Raw genomic sequence first — 16,681 nt, forward strand, 5'->3', positions numbered from 1 at the left:
CTGTGATTGGATAACCATAAATGTGGCTGACCCAATGACTTTTTAATGTTACCACATTAAATTCCCAGGAGGTAGACACACATAATTAGTACATGGAATAGGAACAGCCTGGTGGGCATAAATAAATACATTTTCATTTCCCATCAAAATTTTAAATCAGTCCTGTCTTCATATTGGATTTGTATGAAACATTTGCAGTCTGGCTGGTGGTTAAAATATATATTTTTTATAATTCCCTCCGCATGTAATTTATTTACTAAGAGATAAATGAATTCTATGTTCCTTTATAAATCATTCCATCCATATATGATGCAAAATTCTGTGCAATTTTTGTAGTGTTCACACATTTAAAAGCCAAGCTACAATGTATTTGTATTATGAAAGCACCTATTCATAAAATACAAAGCATGTGTGTTGACACATTGTCATTTTTCTGTGCACAAAAGCCAGCGAATAGCTAAAAGGAAAGGCTTGTGAGTGCACAACCAAATCTGTCACTGTTCTGAAATATGTTGGGTAATTAGGAGTCATGCCTTTTTATGAATATAAAGCACACCACAAGAAAACTCATCTGGGCGAAGGGTTTTATTTCTGAGCCATGAATTGGTTATGTATCATTTATTTTTACCATTTGTTTTGAGGCAGACTATGAATAAAACGAGGTTTTGATAAATTAGAGCATTGTCATATAGGGCTTCTGTAATGGTTATGTCTATAGCAGATATAATGAATGTTTGCTCTGTATTTGCAAGTAATTAGACACATCTGCCATGAGTAATATAGAAGGTGTTCTAGATGCACATTTAACAGATCAATGAATGATGCATTCATGGCTTCATTGAGTTCGTAATAAAGTTTCCTCTAACTAACATTTTATTGTCTTCAAAAATGTTCTAAAATAAACAACCTTTAATTTTTATTACAATATATGCAAATAATACTGTTTAGTTTGGAAATGCAGCTGCTAAAGAAAACGATCATTTTAAATTGTGTTCAAAATGTTATTAAACTTATCCATAAAACGGCAAGTTAACAAAACATTCTGTGAAGCATCAAGAGCTATGTAATCCATGGCTAATCAACTCTGATAATCTACATCCAGCTCTGATAATGCATCTAGTTTCAGTGAATTTTCTTGCAGGCTATGTATTTCATTGAAAAGGCAAAAATTAATGAAGCACTCCCAGGAAAGCTTTAGTCAATTAAATCTACAGACCAACACGATGTAGAAAATCCGTCAATGAGCAATGGCTCATTTCTTGCCCACCCCCCTCCTTAACTGCTTTACTCCACTGGTGAGAGATCAGAGTCACTGGGAAAAGTGGGGCTTTTACTTGATATTTTTGGAAAGGAGAATGAGGCTTGTTGTGTTGTTGTGAGATACTCTGAATAGTGATGGGCAAAATTTGTCCCCAAAAATTAGCAAAACTCGAATTTTGACGCCCGTGTCAATTTTGACACTGGCATTAGAGTCAATGGACGAATAATGTTGATGCTCAACAGTTTTGATGCAAGTGATTTTTCCATGTGCGTACAAAATTTTTTGGCTAATTTTTGCGGCAGCTTCGCAAATTTAAACACTTAAATTTGCCGCAGATTCGCACCTGCCGAATTTATTCGCCCATCACTAATGCTGAACATTTTAAATTCAATATACAGTTTAACTATGTAGATATATTAATCATATACAAAGCTAGAGATTCATCTGGATGCTAATTTCACAGCTGCAAAATAGTACTGGATGCTGAGTTTTTAGCTGCAAACAAATTGTCAAACTTTTACTTTTTGCCAGTTTTACAATAGTAGATGCATGTGATAATGTAACGTAGCATTTTATTATAAAGGATGCTTTATCATTCTATTACTATTCTTGGTTTTTTTTTTTCTTTCTCAAAAAAAGAATCTGGAAACCTTATAATAAGCTATGTAACTGGAAACCTTGTAATACGCTATGTAACTTTGGCTAGGGATTTCTTTTGCCTTAGAAAAAACAAATTCAGCAACAAAATGTGTAAACTGTTTTATATTCATGAAGTACTTCCACCATTCACTTTGACTGACATCATGGGCACAGCACATCTACCATCGCTACATTAAATCCCTAACCTCAGCCTGCCTGCCATTCACTTTCTCAGTGTCACTGTAGCCTATTGTGAATGTCCGTAATTCACTCCATATATTGAGCTGTGATGGATTGCACTCATGGGGATTTTAGGACATCTTAATACTGCACTGACAAAGCTCTCCACATAAATAATTTGAAAGGCACAATGCTAAATGTAAGTGGATCATGAGGCACAGATTTATTATAGCTTTGAATGAGAAGACGGCTATCAGGTTTGAGTTGCAAAGTATTCCTTAACCATAATAACATAATTTCTTCCTGATCCATACTGGCAGAATGTATATCAAAAGCCTTTCTGCCTCAATGGTGTGTAAAGGGAAGGTTTTCTTATTTCATTTGCACCTGCATTGTGTTTAGAATAAAAATGACATTAACCAATAATATTTTAAGTCTGTAGGTATGACTAAAACAAAGTATAAGGAGGGAACATGCTGAGATTTAGAGCTGTGATACCTCAAGTGAAATTACCAGTATTGTGTGTGCATTCATCTTGCAATTCTTTGCTCTAAATTTTATCCATCTGACTGACTGTCTTTATCTGGCTTACTGTCAGTCTGTCATTCCACCTTCATCTTTCTGTATGAAGGGAGCACATCTCCAGTCCTTAAGGGCTTTAACAGGTCAAGTTTGAAAGATATTGCTAATAGAATATGGGAAGTAAAATAATAAGTGATTCAGTAGCTTTGACTGACGCCAGATATTATCAAAAAAGAAGAGGAAAATCAAATCCAAATATCCAAAAATACAATTAAAATATTGATTTTACTGAAAACATTTTTGAATATTTTATGGCAATGTAACATAGCAGATGAGGCTGAAAAAAGTTATATGTCCATTGCATTCAACCTTTTGCACAAGTGATTTCTGTCTAACCTAAAATAAGTCAAAATAATTAAAAGCCTACCTTCCTGACTCCAAAAGTGCAATGGCGTAGAATGAAAAGCAGGCATCAGAGGTGAGGGGGAGAGTATATGGCATGTAATGAAAGTGGGGGTCTGGTGCCGGGCCAAGTAGTATTGATTCGGTTGCAAATAGTACTTGGCCTGGCTCTGCAATCAGGAAAGTCATTGAAACACCTTTGCTCTGAGTGTTTAACTTCAAGAGATACTGACATCAGAAATTGAACTTTTCTTTACATCTACTATATATTTGCCCAATGCTTTTACATTACCTATCTGACTCCCTGTGATTACCTATGAGATGGGACAGTCAGGTTAGCAAAACTGTCAGGTTTAGGAACTTCAACTAATAATTACTTACAAACAGAATAAGTAGTTTAAGTAACTTGTATTTTCTTGGTTAAAAAGGCATAATGTATTTCATTCTTATCAAGTAAGAACTTTGTCATTATTATCACATATTTATAAAGCACCAAAAAATCTCACAGTTCTGTCTAATAGAGGTGTGTACATTTAACATAAACCCTTTTTACACCTAAGACAAAATTACATTTCATTTTGAGGCCTCTGCAAAGATCTGCTGGCATCAGGAAGTTTATTATATATTTATACATAGTTATTCTTTTTTCAAATGCTGGCAATCCCATCTTAGCAAAAAATTCTTTTAAACCAAGAATTGTCATACCCTCAGTTAGTTTAGGTGGGCTGTCTGGTTCAATAATGTCCCTGATGGGGTTATACCTGTGCTTTGCAAAGCGGAGGAAATTATCCTTGCCCCCCTTTAGTCCAGGACAAGAGGTGTTAATTAAAAGGACCCCAGAATGTGCTGCATCTTGTATTGGATAAAAAAAAAAATTGGTGCAGATTGCAGCTTCAATGAGTGCAGATCCGCCCTGCCCTTACTATCTGCCACTGGAAGGTGGTATGAACAAGACTCCTTAGATCCACCACTGCTCCCTAACCTGTGTATCTGAATGATGTACTTATTACAGAGAATGACAGTGGGCACTATCATTCCTCCCCACGCCTGCTCGTCCAGAATACAGCACTGCCAAATACAGGAAGCACTGTATTCACTTCATAAATATTTGTAATTTACTCCCCTTGTTTTATAAATACAAAGATTAAATAAAACCTAAAGCAGAACCTGTGCACACCACTTAAACCTTAGTCCAATTAAACTATTTAACTTTGACAACTACTCTCTCTATACAGTTTTTTAACCAATTCCTAAACCAGAAAGTGTGTTTTTTTTAAGTTGTAATATTGGTGTGTAGGCAGCCATCTTAGGTCATTTTGCGTGGTCATGTGTTTTCAGAAAGAGTTCGCACTTTAGGATGGAACTACTTTCTGTCACATTCAATTTATTTAAAGGATTGCAGAGTCCATTTTCCCCACCCCTTAGTAGGGGAAATTATGCAATCCCTCCCTCCATTTTGTTTCATTAAAAAGTGATGGATTCCTGAATTGGAGCTCCTCTGCTTTCCAGAGAATATGTACACCACCCAATAAGGAAAGCAGAAACTCTCCATTTGTGTATAATATGATATTATGCAATGAACATTTGGCTATTTATCGAAATCCAAAATTTTCTCATTATTTTCTGAAAACCACTCTGACAGAATCTGCACTAACTTCCCCCCCCCTATTTATTAATACATTCTTACAAAAAAATCTTGTGCAAGCAGACTTGTTACAATTGTGAAAAAATCCAATATAATGATTTTTTCAGATTTGTCTCTGAAAACTGCAACTTTTTCGGATTTGACACTCAAAACCTGTGACTTTTTCACATTTGAAATCTTTGGATTTTTGAAAGAACCCAGTGTAGATCGGGATATCTTCAAAATGTCAACGGGACATCTGCCATTGACTACATGAACTCGGCAGGTCTGAGTTGGAGTACTTTTTTTTTATTCTGACTTTGTAACACCATCTGAGTTTAATAAATCTATTTTTTTTTTCTGCAAAAAAAATGTTTTTCCCTTTTAAAAGTGTCCAGGAAAACTTTAATAAATAACCCCTTGGTGAATAAATGAGGGTGGATCTTCCTTCCTTCTTCAGTAATATACTGTTTCTTTTGTGAGTAATGGCACACAAGTTACTGTTTCTTTTGTGAGTAATGGCACACAAGTTTCTTTGTAGTGTATGTTAGACGTCAGTTTGTAGACCCCTCCAATACTTTTTAGTGAGAAGAATGTAGCAGTACTCTGCCATTGAAAACAGCTAGATAACGGTTCCCCAAGTACCTGTTCCCTTTGGAACAGCAGGTCCTACCATGTTTAACCAGTGCTGTTATTTTAAGAAAAGGCATTTGCTTATACTACAAACAGGATGTGATTATCAGAACAGGGACCAATTTATATGTTTATCCAGATCCATTGTGGCTGTTGTGTGACTTCTTCTAAGCTTATGTTTATTGAAAAATGAACAAAAGTTGGCAGTTAGAAAGCAATTTTATTTTAGCACATATAGCAGCGATAGAAAGGAGAGATTGTAAGTCAGCACAGTAATGCAATGCATGCAGTGGAGTTACATGAAGGAAAAAAATGTATAGTTTTTCAGATGCTTGATAAGTCAAATTTCCAGATTAGGAAGGGGGACTATGATAGGAGACACTGCATCTCTAGCATTGTGAAGGGCTTTATTGCTCCTTTTAGCCCATCTCACCCTTACCAGGTTGGTTTCTCTGCTTAGCTTCTCTACAAGTTCTACCCACTCAGCCATGTTCCACTATCTTGCAACTAGTTTGAGATCTAATAAGATTGAAACAGACAAAGTCTGAAATTTGAAAGTTTGAATTATTTACAGGTGTATGTTAATTGGCTGGAGCTTAAATGATCCCTGCTTTTGCACTAGAGCTCCTGAGTGAAGGGTAAGTGCATGGTCTTACTACTCGGTCACATTGGCTGCTGGGGGACTTGATTTTAAATGCATTACAAACTTAGAATGCTCACAGATAGTGTAGGGCTCGCGTATAATGAGGGGCCTTGACATGTCATGTAAGCTTACATTTTGACCAAAGTGTGGTACTAACTAAATACTCATTTTTTGTAATAATTCTTTTTAAAGGCAAACCATGCACTGTCAATATGTTTTCTTCTTTTTGTGTACAAATATTAGCTTTTCATCATTTATAGCAGCTGGCCAGCTCCAGATTGAGGGTTAGACCAACCCCTGGTGATTTTTTTTTTTGTGTTTCTGAACTATTAGGCTGTAAAATAAAATCAGCGGTTCTGGATGCATAGTTGGCCACAGGGTCATAAAGGAGTGATTTGCATGTCTTTGTCCATATAAAAATCACATTTTTGGTATGAAGGTAGTGTAGCACGTAAATATCTTCAGTTTTCAGAAGGCTTTACACCGTATGTCTTGCATGTGAAGGTCTTTTTGGCTCCTTTTAGCCCACCTCACCCAACCAGGTTGATTTCTCTACTTGTCTACATCATACTAGAGGGCACATTTACTTAGCTCGAGTGAAGGAATAGAATAAAAAATACTTCGAATTTCAAAGTATTTTTTTGGCTACTTCGACCATCGAATTGGCTACTTCGACCTTCGACTACGACTTTGAATCGAATTAAAAATCGTTTGACTATTCGACAATTCGATAGTCGAAGTACTGTCTCTTTTAAAAAAAACTTCAACCCCCTACTTCGCCACCTAAAACCTACCGAGCATCAATGTTAGCCTATGGGGAAGGTCCCCATTTTCTGATTGAAGGAAAATCGTTTGATCGAAAGATTAAAATCCTTCGAATCGTTTGATTCGAATGATTTAATAGTTCGTTCGAACAATTATTCCTTCGATCGAACGAATAGCGCTAAATCCTTCAACTTCGATAATCGAAGTCGAAGGATTTAACTTCGACGGTCGAATATCGAGGGTTAATTAAACCTCGATATTTGACCCTAGGTGTTCTTTCAATTTGTATCATGTGCATTGAAAGATGTAGCCTTAATGGCTTTGATAAAGAGAAGCAGGGTTATATATTTTGTTTATGACCAGTATATCATATAATATTGTAATCTTAGTGTTACTGAATGATAGTTGAAAGGTTTGGTTGAATTAAAAACTAATTTCAGAATTGCCAAGGTTCTTAAATGCTATATTGCTCTTGAATTTTAATCCCCATTGAACTAACCACTGATTACTGTATATAAGGTGATGGACAGCCTAATTAAACACCTTCGCTTAAAATCTATGACAAAATAACCACACAATTCAGATGTGTGTTCATATTATCCTTTTTCAAAGCCTTTCTGTGAAGCAGACAATTATAAGGAAAAACCTGATAATGAGAAATAAATCCACTGAAACTTGTCATTTCTATTCCATTTTTTGATTTGCTTTTAAGAAAAAGAACCACAGCTTACTTTGAAAAATTAGATTAGAGTTAATTTTTAATGAAATAGTTTTGAACTATAATTATTTATAAAGATTTTTTTTATGAAATGGTGCATACTTTCTCTTGTAAAATTCTAACCTATATTATATGTTACTTTTTTGTATCATCTATTTGTAAAGGAATAATCAAATTGACACTTTGTGAAAGTGCACTGTCCATGAAGATGTAGAAGTGATTTTCTTTGTGGTTTATTATTGTCACTGGCAAATAAAATTTTAATAGATTGTAAAGTGTTAGCAGAAATGTATAAAACTGATGAAATAACTGTTATTTTCAATGTAATGCATTTTTGCTTTAAGAGCAACATTTGACTGTATTTATATTTTCATGTAAATTGTGTATGTAACTATACTATATTAGAAAACCCATTGCTTAGGCAAGTACTATAAGCTTTTAAAGAAAAGAATGCTGAGAAAAACAGAGGCCTTCTGCAAGCCATTGTCTGTAAGCACTTATATCAATGATTTTCCATTGGGCAGTAGTGATGGGCGAATTTGGGGCATTTTGCTTTGCCAAAATATTTGAAATGGTGAAAAATTCGCGAAATGATGCCAGTGTCCATTTTTGACGCTGGTGAAAATGCACCGGCGTCCAAAAAAAAGGATGCCGGCGTCCATTTTTTTTTTTTGACGCCGGCAAATTTTTGTGGCGGTTTTGCAAATTTATTTGCTGGTGGTGAATCGTGGGAATTTGCCGCGAATTCGGGCCTGGCGAATAAATTCGCCCTTTACTATTGGGCAGATATTAGGAGTAAATGCATACAGAGAGCTACACAGCAAATTATATTATCTAGCTTGGTGACCATGGTGATTACTTGGGAATTTGTCTGGAGCTTTTAGTTCTTCTAGTAAACTATTATTGTAAAGTTTTCGGGGTGTGAGCCTACCTTTTAAACTTGTTCTATCAGTTTACACATCTCACCCTAGTCTAGATTTGGCTTTCAATTGAATTTAAGAATCTTAACCTTTCTGTTGTAAAGCTCTCTGTTTAGTATTTAAACTGTAGATTGGCTGACAGAGTACAAGTTTAATATGAGGGCCTAAACCTACAGCTAAATTTAAAAAAATAGACCTGCTGTCCTGTTTTTTCTCATTGCGATTTTTATTTTCTGCTTAGTGATCACAGAAACCAGACTTTATAAACTCTGGAAAAGACAAAATATGCAACTAATTTAAAAAAATAAAAATGAAGCCAGACTGCAAATGCGTTAGATTAGTCTTATCTTTAGAATACAAAATGTTGAATTAAAATTTATTCAGGATTGACTTCCTTACAGTCACATAATAAAGATTAATTTCAGGAGTCTAATTCCACTGATGCCGTAGCCAGACCAATATCAGTATCGTCTAAATAAAAACACAATAATAATAATAATCTTTATAATGCAGGATAATATCCGTAGTGTCTTCTCTTTCTATTTTCTTGTAGCACACGCATTGAACAAATGTCATATTTTTGATTCATAGTTCAATTATTTTCTTATTTCCAAAGTCGTTTAATTCTAAGTGCCATAATAGTTATTAGATTAGTATGTCTGGGAAGGAGAAGTCTTTTCATTTGATATTGGTATTAATTTAAATTGTATCTTTTAAATTAGATTTACATTTTCCATTTAAGAATTAAAATCAATGCCCTATTGCCCTTTTTATATTTTTAGAATCTTGTTACTCCTGTCCCATCTACAATATTCCTTGTTGTTCTTCTGGATGTCAGATATTTAGTACTGTATGAAAGGTTCTGCAAAGTTATTAAAAGTAGTAATTGTAATCATTGTGTAACTGTGTAAAAAAATAAATAGTACCTTTTAAGACCATACACATTTGATTGTGAGGATGGAATAGGCATTTTCACACCAAATGGCCTTCAGACTAGGCCCAACCACCTTTGAGGGAGCAGGCCTCCAGTTTGGGAACCACAGTATTACGACATTTCTGGCCAGATTTATCAATGTCAAATTTTGAATTTATGTGAATTTTTTTTTTTTTACTCCAATAAATTTGAATATACTCACAACTCGAATGGGAGGTTATTTGAACTTCTAATATTCAAATTCGAATAGTCCTGACCTAAACATTTTAATTGAGCTTTCCCTCCAAAAAAACTTGAATATCAAGAAGGAAATTAACATATTTAAATGCTTCAATGGACCTCTGCCATTGACTTGTAAAGGAACTCGGCAGGTTTTAGGTGGCAAATATTTGAATTTCAATGGTTGAGGTGTAATAAATCTCACATTCGAATTTACATTCAAATTGGGGGATTAAAATGTGAATGTGTGAATTGTGACAAAAACAAAAATTTTAATTTACTATTCAACCCTTAAAGGACAAGGAAAGTCTAAAATAGAATAAGGCTAGAAATGCTGTATTTTGTATACTAAACATGAACTCACTGCACCACAAGCCTAATCAAACAAATCATTTATGCTTTCAAAGTTGGCCACAGGGGGTCACGATCTTGTAACGTTGTTAAACATCTTTGCAAGACTAATAATGTGCACATGCTCAGTGTGGTCTTGGCTGCTTAGGGTTCATCATAAACAAAGCTGCTTGAGTTCTGCATGGCTGGGGAGTAAGCCGGGGGCTCCCCCTGCTGTTCATAAGTATGATTGTTTCCCTGCAGAGCAGTTAGGGACCATCTGACAATTCCTATCCACAGCAGTAAATAAAGGGAGAATGTCACTGCATACAGTCAGGTTTCTTATAAAAACTGTACAATTTTTTTAATTAAAGTATATTGGAGATAGGTTTCTTTTTCATTAAAGAAGTAAAAATTGGATTTTATTTTTTTGCCTTTACATGCCCTTTAATAAATCTGCCCCTTAATATTGCAATTTAACAATGTTACTTTTTTACATCAATAGAACTCTTTCATTTTAAATACATTTGAAATGAGAAAAGCTTATCAAAACCATTTTTTTTTTCTTTCCAGCACCTTGCAAAGAAAGCAGAGGAGATTCAAGAATCACATCAGTGGCGTGATCAGTTTGCGGTAAATCCACCAGATTAAAAATGTGTGCTGAGCTGTAACTGGAAACCTTTCAACGTTTTTTTTTCAATTCTTTTGTAGCCCCCCTTACTAGCTTTATTAACTTGAGATGACCCTATATGAAATTATTATTGCTGTTAGACTCGGTAGAATGACTCTCTGAATGACTTTATCATGCCCACAACTTGTTTCTTCATTGGAATTGCCCGAGTAGGTATGTAAGTGAGATTAAAAAATATGATGACAAATAACTATAGAGAAAACGTTACCAAGCAAAATTTCTCACTAAAATTTCCTTATTCATAATCTTCCAGGGAAATAGAACCCTTTGAATTTATCATTTCTTTAAAATATTTTGTCACAATAAACCCTTTGCAATTGTGAAGTTTTATTACATACACTGCACATGTTCTCAAAAAGCTTTTCATTTGGTAACTTTTAGAAGGTCATTGAGGTTTTAAATTGGCCATAAAGGACGCAAATACTGACTAAGTTTTTTTGCTAGTGATGAACGAAACTGAACCAAGAAACGCATTAAAGTCAATTAGCGGCAAATTTCTTTACATGAGCAACAATGTTTTTTGCACTATATACGGTGTAAAGTTCAGGGGGAGTGGGATCGCCCATGCACTACGGCCACAACACAGTAGTAGAATAAATGTCGTTTTATTCCATATGCATATATATATATATTTTAGATTTATTTTTACTCAACTAACACTGGCACACTGCACTGTCAACTTGTGTTTGCTTAAGAAACACTATTGTTGTGTAGTCATGGGGGCAGTCATTCATGCACAGTATACACAATAGATAACTTAATAAATATAAGATATATACATTTTGATTAATCCCATTGTAAATTACAGAATTTATCTGTTGTGTATCCTGTGCCTTTTCTCATTTTTTCAGCTTTAAATGGCTGCCCCTTGCCTACTCAGCAGCTTGTTTACATAAACTATAGTAGAGTTTCAGAAACACAAACAGTTATACCAGTGCAGCACAATTATTAAAATTATATTTTAATTACTTGAAAACAATGTTCCTTAAAGCTAAATATTTCTTTTGCTTACTCCTTTCAACTAAAGGTATTTCTGCTGCTCTATTTTCAAACTTTTAAGCAAAGAAAGCTACTACATATTTGAATGAAAATGTGTAAAGCCTTCTCTGCATAATTGTACTTAGTCTAAATAAGAGCTAAGCCCAGTTTAGCCAATTTGTTCTTTTGCCTATTTTATAACTTCCTAGTCCAGTAACTATATTAGTTTTTTTAAAATTCATGTAAGACTGCTTGACTGTTTAGGGAATCTGGGAATAGTGATTACACAATGGCTATAAAAACAAATGCAGAATACTAATTTAGTGTAAATTTGAGCCTCTTGCCTTTATTAATGTTCTAGATAGAATACTACTGCAAGTCAATCCATTTCATTAGTAAGCAGGGGGTGTAAAGACAGGCAGATTTACAGGAAATGTAAATGAGATACTTTTAACTTAAGACAAATTCTCAGATATTTGAAAGTAAAAAGTAGTTATTTCTGTTGACCGCAAGGTGCAATCCCTTGATGACTGTAAGCAGACTCATTTTTATGCTTGCCCACACTGCACCTAATAACCCTTAATATCGAATACTGTCATGGGAGACTTTTTTTCTTCTTCACAACACATCAGTTAAGTGTGCTACTCCCACAGAATCCAACACTGAAATACATTTTTCAAAAGAACATTTGACACAGGGCTAATTTTTGTAGTTTCCTGTGTGCCTCACTCTTTACTGTTTAATATGCTGCACTTATTTCTTAAAGGGGATGTAAAGTCAAAAATAGTACTGCATATACATCTTTGCAATCTACTTTATTTAGGAACTCCGTGCCGGACACAACCGAAGCAGTGTGAAACAATCAGATACTCTGCATTCAGAAGGGCAGGGAAGCAGCGTGGAGGATTTTTTCTCACTGAAGTTAGCCTCAAAGATAAATCAAGACATACAGTAGATAACAGCCCTGCTCTGCTTCCCTATCCTTCAGAATGCAGAGTATTCTAATCATTTCCCACTGCTCCAGCCTTGTATGGCCCTGAAGATTTCAAAGGATTTCATTGTGCAACTTTGAGTCAGAGTATACAAATGCCAGCAGAAGGATGCTATTTTATAAAAACGGGACTGAATTTCTAAATAGAGTATATTGCAAAGATGATTCTTTTAAGGTGGAGAATAGGTATTTGCAATATGATTTTTGACTTTACATCCCCTTTAATATGATTAGTTATTATGGGCTACTCAACCTGGACAAATGTATTGTTATCATGTATTTCTAAAGCACTAACATGTATGTTGGGTGTACATCAAAAACATGTAGATTAGATACAAATACTGATCAATTAGCGTTGAGATTATTTAAGATTAAAAGTGTTATGTTTTGGGTAGCCGAGGATGAGTAGAGTATAACAGTGCTTTATAAGCAGAGACTCATGCAGCCATTACACAACAGTAAGTTTTCTCTTGCACTTTTAAGCTACCAGGAGTTATGCACAGTCTAAGTATGAACACAGTGACATTTACAGGCCATTTGCATGAACACCACAAAAAGGCTGTATGAGATCTAAATTGTGGGGCATTAGCCAAACTGAATTTTCTATAAGTTCCTTTATTAAGTTGTGTGATCATAAAGGTTCTATTTTAACCCTTTAAATGCCTCAGTACAGACATTATAGTTCTAGCATGTTAACCCCTCCGAATCTAAGGTTTAGAAGCTTAGATTTATTAGAATCATTTTGTTTGTGTCAAATGGTTTCAACATTTTGTCTTGGACAAAACTGTAACAGTAAAGTTATAATTTTGTGGTTTTTTTAACGATTTTCCCACCAGCGGACTGGTTGGCATATCTGTACATCCCAACCGCCAAGGCTAAGCACTTTCCTTTAGTGTAACCTTAAACCCTGAAATTTTGGTACCTACATTGTTGGCAGGAAAAGTATTAAAAAAATATTATGTGCAGTTAAGTTAATTATAAAACAGTGGCATTTTTTATATCATTTCTTTTATTCAGACCATTGCTGTTATGCGCTTAATGTCATTTGTAATATTATAATTCAAAATGAACATTGACACGTTGAGTTGATTATTAAATACAGCATAATTCTAAGTTGGGCACAGCTATCTTTCTTACTGCTAGCGAAAACTGGAAAAATGAAAGGTTGAAAGTCAGTTAGAAGCAATTTAATTGATGAATTGCAATTTGACTGCATCAGGCTATTATTAGAAACCAAATGATTCCAGGAGACAAGAGATGATTGCTGCTTATTTTGAAGTGACAGTGTTGTTGCTAATGAACACAGACTGTATATGGTTATAAACAGAGAGAGAGAATAATTCTGTGGGAGTAAAAACCTGAATATTTCATTGTACTCTACCTAAAAATAAACAAAGCTCATATATATAGTACATAGAACATTATAGCCAAGGATATTTTAGGAATAGAATTGCTCTGTTCCTCTTAACCCTTTAAGTGCCAGCAGAATTGACCAATTTGGTTACGCGAAATGCCAGACGTTTTTGAAACATTCTGTGCTCTCTCACTTTAGGGGCATTTTCTGAGGGGAAACCTATAGTTCAGCTAGGAAAACTATACATTGTTTTTTTCGGGAGAAACTGAGCTTTCTAAATCTGCCTGAGTTTTCTTGTATTTCCACCTCTGCAAAAAGATTTATAGTGCTAAATACAAAAAAAAAATGAAAAATTCCTATTTTTCACAATATATGAACTTATACCTGAAAAATATTTCATTTTACGCATGAAAATCCAACTGATTTGGAAAGCCTCATGTCTCTTGAACATGCCAATACCAAATATGTATAGTTTTAGGAAGATTTAGGACATCTGTACAGCAAAAACTACCGGCAGTATATTACCGAATTTTGAAAGCAGAAGGCAGAAAACGGCATACTTTTGATTCCAAGGCCACAAAATCCTGAAACAGTATGTTTACCCCAGAAGACCATATATTTTTGGAAAGTACACATTCTGCCGATTCCAAAATGGGTAACTGTGTCTCTCTACTCCTAACTACCAAACATCAAAGCTTGTCTGAACGTAGCGTTTTTTATCAAAATGTATCAAAATTTTGAAAAATCACTTCAAAGGTTTTATTTTGCTGCTCCGCATATCACACACTATATTAGATACCAAGAAAAAGCACCCTGAATATGATTGCCAGGGGTCCACTGAACAGTTTGATCCCCATTGTGCATAGGATTACCAAAGTACCTGGCATTTAGAGACCCCAATATGAAGTTAGCACATCCAAATTGTCCAGGACTTTACTTCAGCTACTGAAAAATCAACACATTGACTGCATTTTTTGTGGGGTAAAAACACAGAAATATACGTTTACCCCCCAAAACCATATATTTTTAGAAAGTAAACATTCTACCGAATCTAAAATGGGTACCCATGCCTTTCTGCTCCAAACCACTGAGTCGCAAGGCTTTCCCAAAATTGTCAGTTTTGGTGAAATATCTGAAAATTTCCTAAAAGCTTCAACTTCCCAGCACCATATCACCCATGTATCATTACGTACCAAGAAAAAGCACCCTAAATATGATTGCCAGGGTTCCTCCAAACAGTTTGGTGGCCATTGTTCATAGGTTTACCAAAGTATCTGGCATTTAGAGGCCCCAAAATGAAGTTAGCGCATACAAATAGTCCTGTGGGTAACTTCAGCTAATAAAAAATAAACACATTGACTGCATTTTTTGTGGGGTAAAAACACAGAAATATACGTTTACACCCCAAAACCATATATTTTTGGAAAGGACACATTCTACCGAATCTAAAATGGGTACCCATGCCTTTCTGCTCTAAACTACTGAGTCGCAAGGCCTTCCCAAAATTGTCGGTTTTGGTGAAATATCTGAAAATTGCATCAAAGCTTCAACTTCCTAGCACCATATCACCCATGTATCATTACGTATCAAGAAAAAAGCACCCTAAATATGATTGTCAGGGTTCCTCCAAACAGTTTGGTGGCCATTGTTCATAGGTTTACCAAAGTATCTGGCATTTAGAGGCCCCCAAATGAAGTTAGTGCATACAAATAGTCCTGTGGGTAACTTCAGCTAATGAAAATTCAACACATTGACTGCATTTTTTGTGGGGTAAAAACACTGAAATATATGTTTACCCCCCAAAACCATATATTTTTGGAAAGGACACATTCTACCGAATCTAAAATGGGTACCCATGCCTTTCTGCTCCAAACTACTGAGTCGCAAGACCTTCCCAAAATTGTCGGTTTTGGTGAAATATCTGAAAATTGCCTCAAAGCTTCAACTTCCTAGCACCATATCACCCATGTATCATTACGTATCAAGAAAAAGCACCCTAAATATGATTGTCAGGGTTCCTCCAAACAGTTTGGTGTCCATTGTTCATAGGTTTACCAAAGTATCTGGCATTTAGAGGCCCCCAAATGAAGTTAGTGCATACAAATAGTCCTGTGGGTAACTTCAGCTAATGAAAATTCAACACATTGACTGCATTTTTTGTGGGGTAAAAACACTGAAATATATGTTTACCCCCCAAAACCATATATTTTTGGAAAGGACACATTCTACCGAATCTAAAATGGGTACCCATGCCTTTCTGCTCCAAACTATTGAGTCGCAAGGCTTTCCCATAATTGTCGGTTTTGGTGAAATATTTGAAAATTGTCTCAAAGCTTCAATTTCCCAGCACCATATCACCCATGTATCATTACGTACCAAGAAAAAGCACCCTAAATATGATTGCCAGGGTTCCTCCATACAGTTTGGTGGCTGTTGTTCATAGGTTTACCAAAGTATCTGGCATTTAGAGGCCCCAAAATCAAGTTAGTGCATACAAATAGTCCTGTAGGTAACTTCAGCTAATGAAAAATCAACACATTGACCACATTTTTGTGGGGTAAAAACACAGAAATATATGTTTACCCCCCAAAACCATATATTTTTGGAAAGTACACATTCTACCGAATCTAAAATGAGTACCCATGCCTTTCTGCTCCAAACTACTGAGTCGCAAGGCCTTCCCAAAATCGATGGTTTTGGTGAAATATCTGAAAATTGCCTCAAAGCTTCAACTTCCCAGCACCATATCACCCATGTATCATTACGTACCAAGAAAAAGCACCCTAAATATGATTGCCAGGGTTCCTCCAAACAGTTTGGTGGCCATTGTTCATAGGTTTACCAAAGTATCTGGCATTTAGAGGCCCCAAAATGAAG

The 16,681-nt window shown here is 35.3% G+C and overlaps 1 protein-coding gene across 10 annotated transcripts in view; it reads left to right on the top strand.

Moving 5' to 3' along the window:
• The window catches only part of cacna2d1.S (calcium channel, voltage-dependent, alpha 2/delta subunit 1 S homeolog), a 293,345-nt gene that overhangs the window by 114,353 nt on the left and 162,311 nt on the right, over window positions 1-16,681 (top strand). For all 10 annotated transcript variants that reach the window (XM_041588485.1, XM_041588484.1, XM_041588482.1 and 7 more), the window contains exon 4: window positions 10,364-10,423. In XM_041588485.1, coding sequence (XP_041444419.1) covers window positions 10,364-10,423 — 60 coding nt within the window. The remainder of the gene's footprint in view (window positions 1-10,363; window positions 10,424-16,681) is intronic.

This window comes from Xenopus laevis, chromosome 3S, assembly GCF_017654675.1.
Source record: "Xenopus laevis strain J_2021 chromosome 3S, Xenopus_laevis_v10.1, whole genome shotgun sequence".
Lineage (NCBI taxonomy): Eukaryota > Metazoa > Chordata > Amphibia > Anura > Pipidae > Xenopus > Xenopus laevis.